Source organism: Rissa tridactyla, chromosome 3, assembly GCF_028500815.1.
Source record: "Rissa tridactyla isolate bRisTri1 chromosome 3, bRisTri1.patW.cur.20221130, whole genome shotgun sequence".
NCBI classification, from domain to species: domain Eukaryota; kingdom Metazoa; phylum Chordata; class Aves; order Charadriiformes; family Laridae; genus Rissa; species Rissa tridactyla.
In genome coordinates, this window is record NC_071468.1 from 98,916,332 (window position 1) to 98,934,692 (window position 18,361).

Genomic DNA, 18,361 nt, shown 5'->3' on the forward strand with positions numbered 1-18,361 from the left:
CTGCAGTGGGAAACTGTGAAGCAGAATACTGTATGTCCAGCCTGTTCTAGATAGATAGTGCCAACCTTTAGTACTACAAATACAGACAACTAAATAACCAAATAATATCGCACATTGATATCACTATACCAGTAACCTTCAGTGCAGAGACAGCGATGGTAAGGAAGACGTCAGACCTTTCAAACCATAAAGGATTTGCTTTGTAGGTAGGGCCTGGAGTTCATCATATCAGGAAGGTAACATTAAGACAGTTCTGGTTACACCCGGCAACTGATTTTCAGATATCCGAAGAATTTTATTGATCAAAAACTTACATATTTCTGGCTTAGGTGGTATGTGATAAAGGCAATTTCGAGAATTTGAATTTTAGACTTGAGTATCTAAAGAGGCAGTTGTGCAGACTTGTGCTTCAAAGCAGGCATCATCCTAAATGTCTTCAAAGTGTTAGTAACTGAAGGCATTTACAAATGCGATGAGTCATGTTTTCAAAAAACCTTAAACTACATCAGGAAGCTGATGGAACAGGTCTGTTGCTATAAAAGAAAAAATAAAGAAATTTACAGGCTAGGGAACAGTAATCTCATGTCAGGGGCACTTGAAAGTGGTGATGAAGGACCATGTACACTTGTCATTTTGTACAAAGACTATGCAAGATCTTTTGATCAAAAACTTACGTTTTTCCATTCCCTGATATTTAGAGGTCAGTATTATTAGTCAAAGCACCCTATTTTTTGCAGCAGATAGCCCTTCTACTACATCTTTTCTGGCAAAAATCTCGCTTGTGTACGTAGATATTTGGAAAAGCCAAGTTGTCATCGACATTGATTAAAAATAGTTTTATGTTTTAGTAGTATGCAAGGACTACAGAAATCCCTTGTGATACACTTAGAGTATAGTTATGTATAATGTAAGACTCTTCATCTCAGAACATTTACAGTCTTGAAGCCTCCATGCCAAAAAATGAGCAGGCTAAAATAAGGGAAGGACTTCTTCTGTGGGGAGAGCACCATCAAAGAAGCATACTAAGCATGTTTTTTGGTCCAAACATGTTTTTGTGGAGGCCACTTTGTGATCTTATATATATTATATTTTCTTATTAAAAGAGAAATTGCTGCCTTTTGACATTTCATGGCAGCAGACATGCCTTACAGACAATGCGTCTGTAACGATTCATAGATATACGAAAACAATTGTTTGTAGTGACCTAAGCTTACCAGTTATCATAGCTGATAGTTATATTGACTTTTACTGAACATAGTGTGATAGAGCATAGAGCAGTGATGGAGGATTCTTTGTCAATGAAATAAACATCTGGAGTCTGAACTCTGTTCTTACAGTGTTGTAAATGTGGAGTAAATCCAGTGAAGGCATGGATTTATCACAGCAAAATTCAGGAAAGAGAACTGAGACTGTTTGTGACAGTTGCATAAAATTAATCTTTTTCAGAGGTGAAAACAGTCTCATGCTGCATATATTTTTTTTTCATAATGCTCATCCAGATGTGGTTTTGAAACAAATAACCAAAACCAATCCTCAAAACCACTGTCTCTCTTGATTGACTATATATGGATTCTAGATTTCTTATTAGGCATGTAAGTAAATTAAATTCTCTCGTGTGTTTATTAGTTGTCCAAATGGCCTACTTCTCAGGAAGGGGAACTCTCTTATATGCTACAGCATTATGGAGGACCATCCCCAGTCCTTGGGGACAGTAACAACTACTGAAAGTTGACGCTTTTTGCAACATTTAGTAGTTTTAAGCAGACTGTATTTTCTTGGCAGTATATTAATTGCCACACATAAGTAAATAGTGTTATATTCTAGTTCTTATTAGATATTTGTTTGGGCTTTTGTTGTTTTTTTTTTAACGGAAAGTCATCTTCTGTTGGAAAAATGATGTGAAGAAAATGTTAAACTGTGGGTTTTCTCCACAAAGAATACACTTTCTACAGGGACCACTTTTGTCTGTACATACAAGGTACTTTATAGTTAAAAGAGAAATTGCTGGTATTTTAACATTTTAATAAAATACAACCCCAAAGCTGTCAACTGAGGTAATGTATAGTGTGATATAGTACAGTCCTGGGAAATATGCCCTGAGATGTTGCCAGTAATGAAACTAAATCACTGCTTTATATTAGTCTGTTTTACAAGATCAAGAGCTGCAATACTGAAATATGTCAAAAATAAGAACCCATGTAGAAAGGTACTGGTCAAATAATGGCCGCTGCAAATTAAAACAATAATATTGGCATAGGCAAGAAGTCAAAGTGTTGATGTTTGTATATTCAGAACTACTTTTCTCCGCATATGTAACTATGAACTCCAGTTAGTAACAAAGTATTAGTGTCTTTGAAATGACATTTCCAGATTTAAAGTTCCAAGGAGGCTGGTAAAAATTAGTTTCTGTTTGCAGACCTACTCATCTTCTTCCCCTTGAGCTTGCTGAGACCAAGTACACAGACAGTGATGAGTAAAGGTTAAATAGTTCTCTTTCTTACCTTTGGAACGAAGGTTTTCACGTCAGCATCAATTTCGGTCAGCTGCATAGCAGATGATAATACGATGACTCCTTATCACTGAATCTGATGCAAAGAACAAAAGATAAACCGTGAGTTAGGCTTAGATGGTACCTAACAAAACTGTAATGAGCCTGAAATACGTGTGCCTAGTCCTGCCACTTGGTCTAGCCTTCCTAAAAATATAAACCCTTTATAAAGTCGTCTAAGAAGAGTAGGCATCTCTGAAGAACATGAAAGAGCAGCTGTGTGAATGGAGAAGCTTCCCACTGACCCGACTGGGCTAGAAGAAGACTTTCTGGGATATTCAATCTCAAAAGTGATACAAATCAAAGTATGAATATGATCTTTTACAGATGTACTACAAGGGTGAATTAATTCACGTTGTATCCTTATTAGAAAAAAAAAATATATATATATATATGAGAGTGACATTTTACTGAAGAAAAAATAAACAAAAACGTCATATTCTGCAGTAACTTGCTCTAACAAAGCAGGAGCACAAAATAAACTTGCCACAATGAGCGTGTCTACATTACTGCTTCAGTACCACCAGATGACACTGAATATAGAGGCAAGGTAAATTCACACCTAAGAAGAACCACCCAGGCACTTTAGATCACTAATGTAGATATACCCAAGCTGCACACAAGATCTGTTTCTTGTCACTGAGCAAAACAGGGACCATGATGGACGAGGTCCTTTACTTTAACAGACCCAGCACACAGCTGAAATCGAGCTCTGCTGTAGTGAGGAGACTGGAGCAGAGTATCCAGTTTTATGCTCTGTAAAGATTACATCTAAGGGCCGTCTTCTGCTGCCTCTTGAGTCCTGAGGAACCCTTGGGGACCACCTGGGTGCTGATGGAGTAGAGCAAAGAACATAGCTGAGAGCGGTCCATACAGTCATTGCAAACTGTCAGAAGTCAGAAGGGGACAATTCTGCAGTAAAATGTTATCATCACTGAAGGCAATATGCTCTTTTTTCTCTGTGTTATCATTTTAACACTGTGTTGGTTGTTTGTACTTAGGTAGCTGTTACAGGATAGGGGAGGAAAAAGCGGTGAATGAGTCTCAGTTATAACACAAGCTACTGACGAACATTTTACAAATATAAAAATAGAAAATTAATGTATTTCCAGGACAATCTCCACAATTACTATGAACTAATGTAAAGATTCTACTGAATGTTCAACCCATCCTACTTGAAATCTCTGTCAAAAAAATCTTTCTTTCATTAAAGTGGTCTTTCTCATTATCGTGGTCTCTGTATCTCCCAGCATCTTCATTACTGACATAGATGATGTCTGTCTGCAGTATTTGTATGCATATTTCACACCTTGTTTATATGTTTGGCAAAGCATTGTTAGCACTAGACATACTACATGCTGAACAGTATATTTTAAAAGGAATAACTATTACATCTGAAACTATTTATGGGGTTTATTTTACACTGAATTACTCATATATAAAAATCTTTCTAAACAGGAGATGTAGTTTAGCATTTGTTCCTTTTCCTTGTAATAACTATGATCTTTACAGTGCAACAGATGATTAAGCATTAAGTTCACTATGAGATGAGTCTAAACTAAAGTTATTTTGGGGTTGTATATTTTTTATAATGAAACAAGCTAAAAAAAAAAAACAGATTGTAATTTTTAACTACTAGTCTAAGATGAGTACAACTATCATAAGTCCAAGTTGGAGTCCAAATTATGACAATGGTATAATCTATAATAAATGTATCTTATTATACAATACACAAAAATCTATGCCTCCGTACCATCTTATTTAAATGTACATATGTAGGAGCTTGATTTGAACTGCAAGAATTTGCTGCATTTCTTTCAAGCTGAACATATATTAATACTTACATATTAGGAAAAAAAGGCTTCAACTTCATTAGCAATTCTCCTTTCTTTTATACTAAAGCCAAAAAAGCCAGACTGAAATCAAAGTTGTGTATCATTTTAATAGAGGTAGGAAAAGAAGCACCTATGGATTTTATTAACAGATAAAATATGAAAATTATTTCATGCATTAAAAAACAATACTAGTACAAAATAGATTAGTAAAATCACAGGATTCATTTTTTCCTGCTGAGTTTGGTTTTAAGGGGTTACTCCATACTAAAAAGCTATGGGCCAAATGCTGATGTTCTCATAATGTTACTTCATGCACAATGTCACTAACATCTGTGGAAATAATCCTGAAGTAAAGCTTTAGTAAGGTATTAAGTTTGGCAAGATAAGGCATTTTCATCAATAAATGACCCAATCAAAATTATTGTGAGAAAAGTAATGAAAAGGGCCATAAACGAATTATAAGAGGTTACTGTTGGCATCACCTTTTTCTCTACAATGCCTAGATTTCCTTGAAGGTTTTCCATTCTGTTAAAACCTCAACCTATCTATCTTAGAAAGGACACGATGCCACTGGGTACTTTGTGATATATTTATAATCTGAAGATCCGTCTTGAAAGGACATCAAAAGCTAATGTTGAGATGCAGAAGCAGTTGTGCAGAAGAAGCATTAGGAAGGGCTTGGAGAAGTGGCCACAGAGATGGCAGGTGGTGCTTGCTTTTAATCCTTTGTGCACCAGCGTGAAGTGAAGGAAACTCCATGGAAAGGAACAGGATTGCATCAGTGTGACTGGCTTTGGGTAACTGATAGGGCTGGAGCACCTCTGCTATGAGGACAGGCTGAGAGAGTTGGGGTTGTTCAGCCTGGAGAAGAGAAGGCTCCGGGGAGACCTTATAGTGGCCTTCCAGTACCTGAAGGGGGCCTACAGGAAGGATGGGGAGGGACTCTTTATCAGGAAGTGTAGTGATAGGACAAGGGGTAACAATTTTAAACTGAAAAAGGGGAGATTTAGATTAGATATTAGGAAGAAGTTCTTTACTGTGAGGGTGGTGAGGCACTGGAGCCAGTTGCCCAGAGAAGTTGTGGATGCCCCATCCCTGGAAGTGTTCAAGGCCAGGCTGGATGGGGCTTTGAGCAGCCTGGTCTTGTGGGAGGTGTCCCTGCCCATGGCAGGGGATTTGGAACTATATGATCTTTAAGGTCCCTTCCAACCCACACCATTCTATGATTCTAGATATACTAATGTTGATCAAGCTCTTACACTCACGATCAGAGGTGAGTTCGCTGCCCACAAGAAAAATAAGAACATGTTGCATTGCATAGTGTATGGCTATGCAACTATGGAAAAATTAGTACTTCTGAAACAGCAACAACACACCTCAGGAAAGTGCATGTAGGTGGGTGAATATGTGCATGGTAGCCGGGCTCCACAGACTATTCCTTAAGGAAGGGCAAAGTCTGGGATGTACGCAGCTACAATGCAGGCTGTATTACATCAAAGGGATTTCTAGGATACAGGGCGATTTCAGACCAAAATGGCCGGTGTTGCACCTGCCCTTGTAGCAGCTTTCTGTATCGTTAATAGCTGCCTTGTCCAAGAATCCTGAATGATTACTGTTAGAAGACTGTATGCTTGTGTTTAGTTTGATTTGTATTTCGATGGTATCTTACAGCTAGTGACCATGTGCTGTGCCAATAAGCAGCCCTTTGATTGCTGTGCAACATTATTAGTCACAGTGATTTGTGAACAGAGGGGTGGAAGGTAGAGTGGAGCATACAGTATACAGAAAAGAATGTGCCAGAATATTTGAATGACACAGCATTATCAAAGCTATTTCAAAAGTATATTTTAGAGGCTGCAGCAACTGGCTGTCCTAGAATTTAATCAGAAACCAAAGCTTTGAAAAGACCAGGACGAAAAATGGAGGTAATATAAAAGTGTCACTCAGGCCAGCAGGCAATGCTAACAAATTGCCATGTCTTTGTCAAATGCTCATCACTCATTCTAGGGTCAGGTAACGACCATACAAATTGTAATTGTATAGATCGGGCAAGATGTTTAATCCAAGCAATCATCCTTGCTATTTTATTACATGAATGTCTAGTACTCAGAAAATGTTGGAAGGACCATAGTATTTAATAGAAAAAAAACTCAGAAATAAATGCACTGTAAAATAGGATTAATGGTATAAATTTGTGGATTAGCATAAATCCTATTTACCCCTACTTAATAAGGCATTATAAAGCAAGCAAGGTTTATGTAATGGGATTTAATCTTATTTAATTTCCTTTTTTAAGCAAATATCCAGTTGACCCTAACATATATAATACAAAAGCCAATTTGTGAAATATTCTGTAGATCCACAAAATCTTTCGTGATTAAGGGTCATGAATATACTTGACACGGTTGCGTGCAGGCTCCAAGTTGCCATGCAGGAAAACCTGTCACTAAAAGCAAAGGTAATTGTGTTTTTTCTATGATCTTAATAGTCTATTCCTTACACCCTCTCCCCCATTTTTGTTTAATTTATGTTATTTGGAAAGACTTGGAAATGTATGCTCTCCAGTTGATTATACACACATTAACATGATAAAATTTAGTTTAATAAATGTACTGCATTTCTGTGTATTTAATCATTTGATATGTTTATGCGTTTCTGAAAATAGTTTTCCATCCAGTAGTTTTCCATTCTGACTATAACTCATGAAATTAGCTTCAACACTGAATGATAACAGGCTTGATTTTATGTGGATGGTAGACTTAATTAGCAGCTTTCTTACAAATATCTTTGTGATTTTTATATTACTGAATAATAAAAATGATCTTGTTTGCATTTGGGTAATACTTTTTTCTCAAGATAGAGGTTAATCATGAGGTTAAGGATATGTAGAGCTGAAAATGTTTTATTTATTACTGGACAGAGTTTCTTCTCCAAGCTGTAAATTTGTTTATTTTTATCCAATGTCTTTGAGCAGTGTAGATAAACAACAATATTTGAAAGTCAGCTAAGTCATAAAATTACCACGATTTCAAAGCTGACAGCAAGATATTAATACTCAGAAGTAAGTAATCTCAATTTAGCTACTTGCAATGAAGTTAACATCTTTCATGTGTTTTTAGATGTCTCTCCACCATTCCTGCTGTCATTTTCATTGGTCAGAATTAATTCTAAGACTTTAGGAACATTGGAAAAGCTTGTGTTTGCTTGTGAAATTATTAAGTGTCTTTCACCAGGATAGTCCTGTAGAAAGAGCTATTAGTGTTTATGACTGCGCCTATACACCCTTGAACTCTCCATGACCGTGCTAATCATTTTCATGACTTTACGTTTGTAGTGATACATTCTAAATACCATCTATCAGGTCTATTTAGTGGCTGGAATTCCTTTCACCATGGGCACATTTTAGTTATTAATTGTACTGCCCATGTGCCAACTATCTTGATAACCCTTCTTTTAATTAGCAATAGGCTATTTTGGAAAATCAGGCTTTGAATGTACTACTTCTGGTTGCTTATGAAAAAGCAACATTAGTCTTCTTCATCAAAGATGACTACAGAGGAGAGCTGTGGCTCCTTGGGCGCATAAATGACCTCCTTGCCTCAGAGGACCTGAGTGCTACAATGACCGAGGAAGGTGCCAGCACATGCGTCCTCAAGGACAGTGTACTCAATGTAAGGGCTACAAGGATGATTAGGGGACTGGAACACCTCTCTTATGAAGAAAGGCTGAGGGATTTGGGTCTCTTCAGTCTGGAAAAAAGACAACTGAGGGGGGGACCTTATCAATGCTTATAAATACTTAAAGGGTGGGTGTCAGGAGGATGGGGCCAGGCTCTTTTCAGTGGTGCCCAGTGACAGGACAAGAGGTAACAGGCACAAACTTGAACATAAGAAGTCCCACCTAGAGATCCCTTCTAAGCCCTACCATTCTGTGATTCTGTGATTCTGTAAGCAGAATTCCTCCAGTTCGGAGGATCTGAGGTTTTCAAGGAAACTCCTCCCTAGTAGCTCTTTTTTTTCCTCACCACTTTCAGAGAATTTTTTTCTTTTCCTTCAAGAAATGTTTTTTGATGTTTTTCACCTTAGTTCTGTTTCTCAGGCAACACAGACTACAGGAATTGTTCCTAATGTGTTGTTAACTACAGCATCCGAAGTAATTTCCGTGGTATCAGACACAAACTTCCTAACCCCACCTTCCATATGTTCTGTGACACAATCCTGAAGCTGTCTGGTGCAGTTCTCTGGGAATGCTTTCATTTCTTCAAATGCGTTTCAGTGGATTTTTAAAAATCCACTTAAAGTGTAACAAATGAATATTCAGAAGACATTAAAATAACTTATCAGTAAATAACTCAACAAAGGGTCATTGTTTGTGAAAGGCACTTTTACAGAACATCATGTCAGCATTGTGAATGGTAGTGCTGCTACAACCTTGAGAAATAGGGCCGTCACTAATTTGGTAATGAAATATAATTACTAAATATAATCATGAATTCTTAGTGTATTTGTGGTAAAGAGGTGTGGTAAAGAAAAGGTGATTCATTTTAAAAAACACGTATTGGCCTAAGTCTGTGAAAGAAATTGCCTTTTGATATAAACCCCTCAGTTGACATCTGATATTGTTTATTTTAAATGATGTATGACTCTGGAATTCAGTGGAAGAGTTTGAAAAATCACTACAAATACATCCTTTGTGCTCCTTATTGATAATGCATATTTAGGAATGACCTTCCATGTCTTTTTTGTTTGCAGAAGCTCTCTTGACACCATTAATGCTGCGCAGGGATGGTTAGGGACAGATGACTCGTGGGCAGGCTTTTGCGATCAGATCTGAGTTGCTGAACAAGCCCTCAGAGGCCCTTCTGCCTGCAGACACACGCTCGTTCCACCTCCCTGGTCTCCACAAGGCGCTGGAGGGAGAGGGTAGGGATGTCCCAATCCATCCCTATGCCTTTATCCGCTTGGCGTAGTCCAAAAGTTGATTCTCTTCAGTGACTCTAACAAGCGTTAATGTATTTTCACAGAGGGGTGCCGTGGGTAGGGTGAACAATCTAGATATATAAACCAAAATCCTATCCATTACCACTATTGAATAAAATTTAAGAAAGCTTTTTTTTAGTCATTTGCTCTAGGCCTCCCCATTCAGACAAAATTATAATCTACTTCAGTAGCTCAAGTGCTGTATCTGATTAGCTCTTTAAAATACCACTAAGTGATGGGGCTTCATTTATTTCCCTTGATACATCAACCTATTGCCTGATGGCCCTCATGGAGAGGAAATATTGTCTGTTCTTCAACTTACATACTTCTGGTTTCATATTAAAGAAAAAAATACTTCTTTTTAGTGCCATTCTCTTGGGTAGGAAGAAGGTCATGCTCTAATTTCTGTTGCACTGTATATTATAAGGTTTGAGCTATCCCAGGTATACCAAATATGAATCTGAAGTTCTAGAAGAGTAAAAGTAAATATTAATTATATCATTTGTTCATTCATTCTCTTCTTTTCTACTGACACTTCTTTATACTTCCCCTTCTTTCCTTTTCCTTGCCTATCTCATCTTTCAAATTTTACTTGCTCCCTTTCTTGTTTAGTATGTTACAGCCATTTTTGTGAAATCTAACCATCTCATAAAAATGTGTTGAAATTGCTTCAGCTGAGATTTATGTATCTTTCCCACGCCTTCCGTTGTAATTTCAAATGTATCTACAGTTTTGTAGAAGAGCAAAGGGGGATTTTTTATATATATTTTTGTAGTTCTTCACGTTTTTGATCATGAAGAGAGAGGTGCAAATTCTGATAGAAGTTCCAGTCATTTCACGTACACTGAAGAAAGATGGCAAAACCTGACTTAAAACATGGATTCATAAGTTATTCTTTATTTTAAATCAGCTTTCCCCACTAGTATACTAAATCTGAATTGAATTAATAATTTTCTGCATCAGATGTTATGGCTAGTGTATTTTTGCTACATGGTTTTAATTCATTCAGCAATATGGTATGAGCTGAAATTGGATTTGCTGTGCTAATCCTTTTAATAAATATTCCAGCACCTTCAACAATATCATTCCACTCCTTGAATCCTTTCCCTCTCTCTGTGTACTTTCATGTTAATTGGAAATGTCTCATCTTTACTTCTAAGAGCATAATTTTTATATTGAATCTTTCATGACACATCTACTTCTCTTTCTTACTCCTTTCCCTCCTTTTCTTCCTCTGAGTCATACTATCTGACATTACAGCCATTTTCAAGAGTTTGCTTCTCTTCTTTAAAAAGACAGTAAAGTAGTGCGTACATGTACGATAGGAGGGAAGATAAAAATAGTAACTGTGATAAAAGACTTCTGAGAGAAATGAAGTTTGAACTGGTTAAGATGGCAGCTAACGTTTGTAATCTTTTATTTAACCAAATATTATTACAGAAACCTGAAGTGCACAGGTATGCTTTAGAAAACAAATTTTAAACATTATGCCCAATATATCAAGATGTCTTTCAAGTTATAAATGTGAATTTCCAACATATTTGCTTTACCATTTCATCTTGAATTATCTATGCAACTATATATTTAATAACTCCACTCAAGTAATCAAAATAATATGAAATAGCACTGGGCCAAGGATAAAGCCCTGGGGCTTTTATTGCTTCTTTCTATTTTGATAGTGATTGTTGATAATTGTTCTTGTGAGTATGATTTTTCCAACATTTCTGAACCCATCTTGTAGATGAATAGATGTTGTTTTATCAGATGTGTTTCCCTAGCAACTCCGCCAAAGGGCACTTCAGATCTTACACAGGCCAAATTATCTATGAAAATGCCATTTATTTTTTTTTCAGTTAACAGTATAAGAAATGTAAAGCAACAGTCCTGTCAAACTAAGTACCTCAGTCACATACCGAAAACTAAGTGGAAAGATTCTGGGCTTTTGTCAAAAGTAAAATCTGTGAATTTCAATAACCAAGAATGAAAAGTTAAAAAATAAGAATAGGGGAACTGAAATGTCTTTCAGTGGAACAGAGATCTTGATTAAAGATATAATGAGTCAGAGTCTAAAAAAAAATATTTTAGTGTTAATGATCGCCGCTTGAAATTGTGAGTCCAAGGGCATACAAAATAAGTTGATCTTTCAGTTATTTCTTGGTAATGTACAGGCACTAATTCAAATTGTGACCATACATGAGCTACTAAATAATAATGAACATCTAATAATTATTTTTGCTGTCTCAGAACGGATACTGCACTGAAGGGTGAAAATGAGGTACATATTTTTTATTTTTTAATTATTTCAATAAATGCAAAAATGCAGTCCAAAGGATAATTTTTAAATTTGTGTTAAATTTAGGAATGAAGCAAATAAAATCCTCAGAGATTATATAGTTGCTCCTTAAGAAAATAACACCTGAGCTTAGCCTGCAACAGAACTTAAAGATTAAACCAGTATGAATATCAGATACAAAAAGTCTGTGAAATTGTCAGTTTTATTTGCATCAGTGGGAATGTTAGCCAAATTATCACAATTAACTTTTTTTTTATTTACTTGCAGAGAGTTGAGATATTTTGGGAGACTGACTTTTTGAATATTGAGAAAGCAAGTGATACAGGAACTTAAATAATTTAAGTTGAGACTGTCAGAAGCTGACACTGTCAGAAAATGTATATAGTCTCTTACTAAAGCAAAATTTCATAAGAGTGTGCCAAAAATATTTACGCCTGTATGCTGTAATCATTTAGCATGCAGAGAACGTGGAGAAAACTCAATTATAAAAGCCAGCGAGAGAATAAAAAATATGTCTACAATGAATTAAAAAAAACCCAGTGCCACATTGTTCCTGGAACAACGATTTTTCTGTGCTTAGAAAAAAAATGATTGAAATAAAAGAAATTATAAACAGAATGAAAAAAGATTCTGATGCCCATAGTCAAAACAGCTACTTATGGAACAGCTATGTCATGTATGTATGTGTATGATGTTCAGCTATAGACTGTGAAATGTGGAATCAAACCTTGCTTCTTTGATCGTTTCAGTAAAGTACTAGAAATACTTGAAATACTAGGAATACTTGAAATACTTTATTTATGCCTGCAAAAAGGCTTTTTGCATATACGGCTACTTTTGCCTGATCTCTTAATTATCTATATTTGTTCAGTCTTGTCACAAATAAATTCTTATTCTGTTATACAAGTTTCTTAGTTCTATTAATAGTTTTTAGTGTTCATAATTGCAGTGTTGAAGCTTCTGTTTCCATTTCTGGTGGATTTCTGATTTTGTCCTCTATTCACCAACAACTAATACAGTATTTTCAGCTTTCAATAGGTATGTGTGATGTGTGGTCAGAAGGAGGGTTTTCTGTTTAGGACTCAGTTGAATTTATTCATGTGAGGTGCACCTAGCTATAAGACAGAGAAGATTTAATCATGTACTGAAAAGTCTTTACCTTTCAATGCTAGATCTTAAATATATAGCAGTGCCTTCAATAGATTTGATATGAGATTGACTATATTTACCCACACAAGCATCGTAGCAGGCTCTAAAAAATAATTTGATACCTTGGTCTGTTGAGCGTCTCCCAGCAAGTGTCCCTAGACCATCTGGCTTCTTCAACCCCTGAGGGAGGATATAAGCAGGGAAACAGCCTTGTTCATTCATTTTCAGTAATGAAAGTTAAGACTATTTCAAAGCTGCTCTGCATTGTGCCAGATCTATTAAAAACAAACAAACATAAGCTTTGGTAGGCGTATAGCACCAGTAATTGCTCAGAAACTATTGAGAATGTGAAGCAGATGTAACTGGTACATTTAGTTGCTTATACCTGAAACATTGCAGTGGAAGGGGTGTCTTAGTTGACCTACTCTATATCTTTACTCCGGCAGTGTAGTATATCTGTCGTAAACCTTTGTTGTGTTTATCCTTCTTCTGCTCATTTTCAAAACTTTAATTATGTTTTCATTTGCAATGTACTCCGAAGCTTACTGAGGTTGCATCAAATGGTCTTCTAATTACATTTCTTTAATGTAAGTGCTCTGTTTATTATCTTGCTGGCATAGAGTACCATCTTTGATAAATTTATCAGAAGTGCTTGGAACCACTCTTTAAAGAACCCATTTTCCAGGTTAGGGTTGGGTTTTTTTCAAAATTCTGGTGTAGAGTTTGGCCAAGAATTCTGGAGAAAGAATTAGACAGAAATCTCAGGAATGATCCACATGTATTTTAATCCAGCCTCGGTCTAGGGGAAGGGATTTATCCTCCATTTCCACAGTTCATTGCTAAGGCTTATGCGTAACTTGACTTTTTCCCTTGGAAACTCTACTGGTTGGAACCCAGCCACCCAGCTCCTCAGAGTCCAACAGCATCATAATGGCCCTTGAGTTGGAGCTTCTTGCTATCAAGTACTCACACACCAAGTATAGACCCACAGATTTCTCACAAATTTTTATCTCAAATCATAGCACTCTCTGCAAGCCTGAACCGGAATTTGTAAGGAATTTTATTTATAATGGATCCTTCAGTTGCTTATGAAATTTATTTCTCTGCTTTTAACTCCAGTGCTTGAAATATTTTGTGGAAGTACTGTATTGTCATTGTGAGATGTTCCTCTAGAACAGAACTTGAAGGTCATGTGGCTTTTTACTTAGAATTTATTAACAGAAATTACCCGTTTTTTCTTTAACTAAAATTTCTAGCTAGTATTAAGGATGAAATATGTGAACACTAAGAAGCACTGTTGGGGATGTAGTATGTAAGTTATGGTAACTGTTTCATGTTTAAATTATTAAGGTTTGTATAAGGATTGTATTTAGACCCCTGTCATTATAGACACTTATCTTATTCATATATCTATTTTTGTCTAAGATCCAGGAACAGATGAATGACTCAGACTACCAACTAAGCCAAATCAGAATCCCTGACAGTCAATGGGAACAGATAGTCATGATAAGAGTAGGTGTTCTACTTTATTCCCACGCCTGCTTTTTTTTTTTTTTAGGCAGGAACGGGACAAGTAATGAAAGTCTAGAGGTAATACTAAACATCTGGAGAAACACTGAATGCTATGTCTGATTTTGATTCCTGAGACTGAATAAAGTCCTTTCCTTTATACATGCAAGTAATATGGAAGAGCAAAGAAAGTCATAGCAAATATATTGTAAGGCTTGCCATAATAAATTCCAAATTCTTTGAAAATGTTGCATGTGATCAGTGAACCTGTTAATGTTGTCTAGGTAATTTATGTGGTGTCCCACCTAACAGACTGTACATCTCCTACAGAATAATCAAGTTGAATGTAATTCAAAGAACTGCTTTAGCTTTCTAGATTGAAGAAGGGATATTATGCTTCTTAGAAATCATAAAAAACTTGAACCCAAATTTGAAGGATAAATATGACACACTGGTTTTGCTGGATGCTAGTATGTGTAACAAGGGTAACATATACAATTTTAATTGCTTTGGACAGTTGAAGTTGTCAGTCTATAATGCTGCACACCACATAGTCAGCCTTGGGCACATCAGTACTCTAATTACAGAAGGTCTGGCTCTTCACCAATGTTTTAACACTTGATTTATTTCCCGTTCAAGTTGTTCAATAGAGCCAGAGTTAATTGGTTTTCCAAATGAGTGTTAAAAATATAAAGATCCAGCTTCATTAAGTGGAGGCTGTACTTATTATGCACCACTGAGTTGTAAATCCATGTAAAGGTTAGAGGGTGAGATTTGAGAGCCCTGTGTACAAAACCACAACTTGAATTGGTTTGTTTTGCTTACAAATTATAGTTAATATCTGATAATTGACCCTAGCTGCCTTTTCTTTTTTAAAGAGGAATTTAAGCTGCTGAAAAAAAAAATCAAGCTAAATATATTAAAAGTAGGCTAATCCATTTTATTTATTTCGTGTGATGTTCACCATTTATCTAAAAGAATCACAGAATTTCTTTGCAATCCCAGTGTAATTTCTTTATTCGTAAAAGGGAACAAACATTTTACTGAGTCCTTTCCTTCTGTTTAAAAGATTCCTCCTAAGCACCTTGCAAACCAGCAAGGTATCACAAAGAAATCATAATTTCCGATTCTTGTGACCTACATGCTGTTGGTGTGCAGCTAATAGCAAAATTGCAATTCAAGGAGCAAAGAAACTTGGCAGGCATTTTGAACATTTTTAAAATCCTATCAAGCCTTACCGGGGTTTTTCTCAGGAGCAACTAAAGTTTATTTGCTCTTTTGTTCTGTATGGGTGCATATGCGTGTTTCTGTTTTGCTAGGGGTTTTTCAGGGGGCCGGGGGGGAAGGATTGCACTGTTCCCTTGCATTGCTTTATTTCTTAAAATATAATTTCCTTAAATTAATTTTCCTGAAATTTCCTTAAACATGTTCCATAAAAAAAGAAACCCAAAATATACTTTTTCTGTGGCATATAGTTCACACCCAAGCTATAGATTATTCATAGCCAATAATATTTGGGTTTAATCTTCAAATTAGGAGATACAGTGAGATGTAAACCTGTTTAAACTACGATGTGCCAAGTAAGTTCCATTCTATTTTGTCAGAGAAATATTTAGAAACTGACACTTTCTCCAGCCAACACTTTGACTTGACATTGAGTTTGCTGGAGATAATCAAAGAGCTTATCAAAATGCATTGGCTTAACTATCAATAAAACACTGGCTTTGGATCTTATTACTGATCAGTTTTATCCAAAGTAGAGCCAGATTTCAAAGGTTATCTTTATGTGAGACTACTACAAATATCTTAGGAAAGTTTTCAAGGTTTGGTAGCCATCAGAAATTCATCTTTGCTAAATTCTCTGATGTGGAAAAATGTTTTAGGGAAACCAAATTGCAGACTATATACTTGGTCAGCAGACTAATTGTGATAGTATGTCTCATTAACGACTATATACTTGGTCAGCAGACTAATTGTGATAGTATGTCTCATTAACAATGCTGAATGCTGTAATAGCTTTTCCTCAATTGCTGCTGCCTTTAATGAAAAGCAGCACAACACAAGCCACATTACAGGCCTGACAATTTGTTCTATTGATTTATCATGCCTGTTTTACTGCTGCCTACCCAAAATGACTGCAAAACATTTGTCAGATATTTGTGGGTTTTGACTTCTTAGCTCCACAAACGTACAATGAGACTATCTCTTTCAAGCATTGCCACATAACTTGGTGTTTAGTCTTAACTGGATTTTTCTTTTTTCCCTTTCCCAAATGCCAGCTACAGTCTTCACTTCAGTAAGGCAGAGTGAAGAATCAATTGTAAAGTATCTGAAAAAAATGCTGTTGAAATTTAAAAAATGCTAGTAATGTCATAAAAGATGCCTCTTCCATTTTATAAAACTTAGTTCTGCCAGCATTTTACATTATTACACTCTTTGTCGTAATAGTCTAAATATTTCTCTGGCACTGTGTGTAAAACATAACAGAAGAGACATTTAGAGAAAGCAATGTTAAACATTCATAGATTTTTCTTGGGACATAACAAGGACAAGACTGTACTTCCAAGCACTGAGTCATATGCAAGTGTCGTAAATGCCTAGTTGCAATAGCTCACATATAATAAATATTCCTTGAGAAATTACTCAAGTGAGATGAAATATCACAGAAGTATTTCTACTAGAAGATGCTCATAAAAGCCCTGGACAGGAAAATGAAGACACAATTAAAATTTTACAAGGACTGAGTGCAAATTGTAATTAGAAATATGCACAAAAAACTGCATTATAAATGCATGATTATCCATTGGCTGATGAAATCAATAGAAAAATTCCCTTGTGAGGTCTGCCTCTAGAAGCTTCTGCTTACATATTGTTACCCACCATTTTGGCAAAGAGCACCCAGACAGGTAAGACGGTCTGTGATTTATTTAGCTGCAACGGCGTCTTTGTGCACATTTAAGATGAATTGAAAAAGAAAGCTGAATTGAGTCAAAGAACATGCTAGGTAGTACAGAACCCAGCCCTATGCCGTAAGAGGATGTTTAGGTGTCAGTATCACACACTAGAGGGTACCCATTTGACATAGAAATAGTAGGAAGAATTACATAGAATGTGGAAAGTTTGAGAAAATTTATGCTATTTCTCCATTAACTAGTACGAGCATAGGTGGGAGTGAAAAAAAAACTTTTTGGAAAAACACAGGGATAACCACTTCATTATATGAACTAGTTACTTTTGCCTAATTAGAAGACTTTCTAAAGTTCAGAGCAGGTGTGGGTCCTGGATTCTTGGCACTGCCTACTGGAGTCATGCTCCTCACCACAGAATGCAGCTTTCAAAGCAATGAGAAAATCTGTTTTGCCACTATGCTGTACTGTACAGTATCTGAATCATCTCCTGGCTGTAGTGGAAAGGGATCTGAGGCAGCTGCCACAGCTCTTACTTTCTCAGAAAACCTCATTTGGCAAGAGAATTTAAGATCAGGGAACTAACTAGGCATCTGGGTGAGCAGTAGCTTACAATTTCCTCTGAAAGTTCAGATGCCTTCCTTGCCTATGAAAATTAACTCAGTGCTTCTTTTTTCTTTTAAGTGCTCGTAACTTAAAAATATGGCAGAAACTAGTTCTGAAACTTGCAAAAGAAAATGTCAGTCATATCAAAACATCAAATCCGTCAGAAAACTTATGGCATCTTGAAAATGAGATATCTGGAGCCTGGGAGACCTCCTCCCCAAATCCATGACATTATTCTAGCAGGTTGTATTTCACACAGCAGAGCCCAAAGAAGTGGATCATAGCCACCTGAGGAGCTGGAGATGGATGACAGACATGGAAGGTCGCCCTGATCGTGACTCAAGCTAACTCATGCCAATGCCTTGGGCCTACATGCAACATTCTTTAATGACTCTTGAAAAGTTATGATAGGGTACCCTAGTATAAGGACTTCGTTGCCATCTCTTCTGGTGAGTCTCAGAAAAAGATTAGCACAGCTGTTCATAGCAAATCTCTTTTTTTCCATCAGACACGGTCCCTGTTTGCTACAGAGTGAC

At 36.3% G+C, this 18,361-nt stretch overlaps 1 protein-coding gene across 2 annotated transcripts in view; it reads left to right on the plus strand.

Annotated features, from left to right (window-relative positions):
* KHDRBS2 (KH RNA binding domain containing, signal transduction associated 2) overlaps positions 1-18,361 on the plus strand; it is a 597,540-nt gene that overhangs the window by 510,853 nt on the left and 68,326 nt on the right. Inside the window, exon 7 of one of the 2 annotated variants that reach the window (XM_054195575.1) lies at positions 4,942-4,964. The exons of the other annotated variant lie outside the window; for it this stretch is intronic. Within the exon in view, the coding sequence (XP_054051550.1) occupies positions 4,942-4,964 (23 nt within the window). The remainder of the gene's footprint in view (positions 1-4,941; positions 4,965-18,361) is intronic. 2 annotated transcript variants of the gene reach the window in all.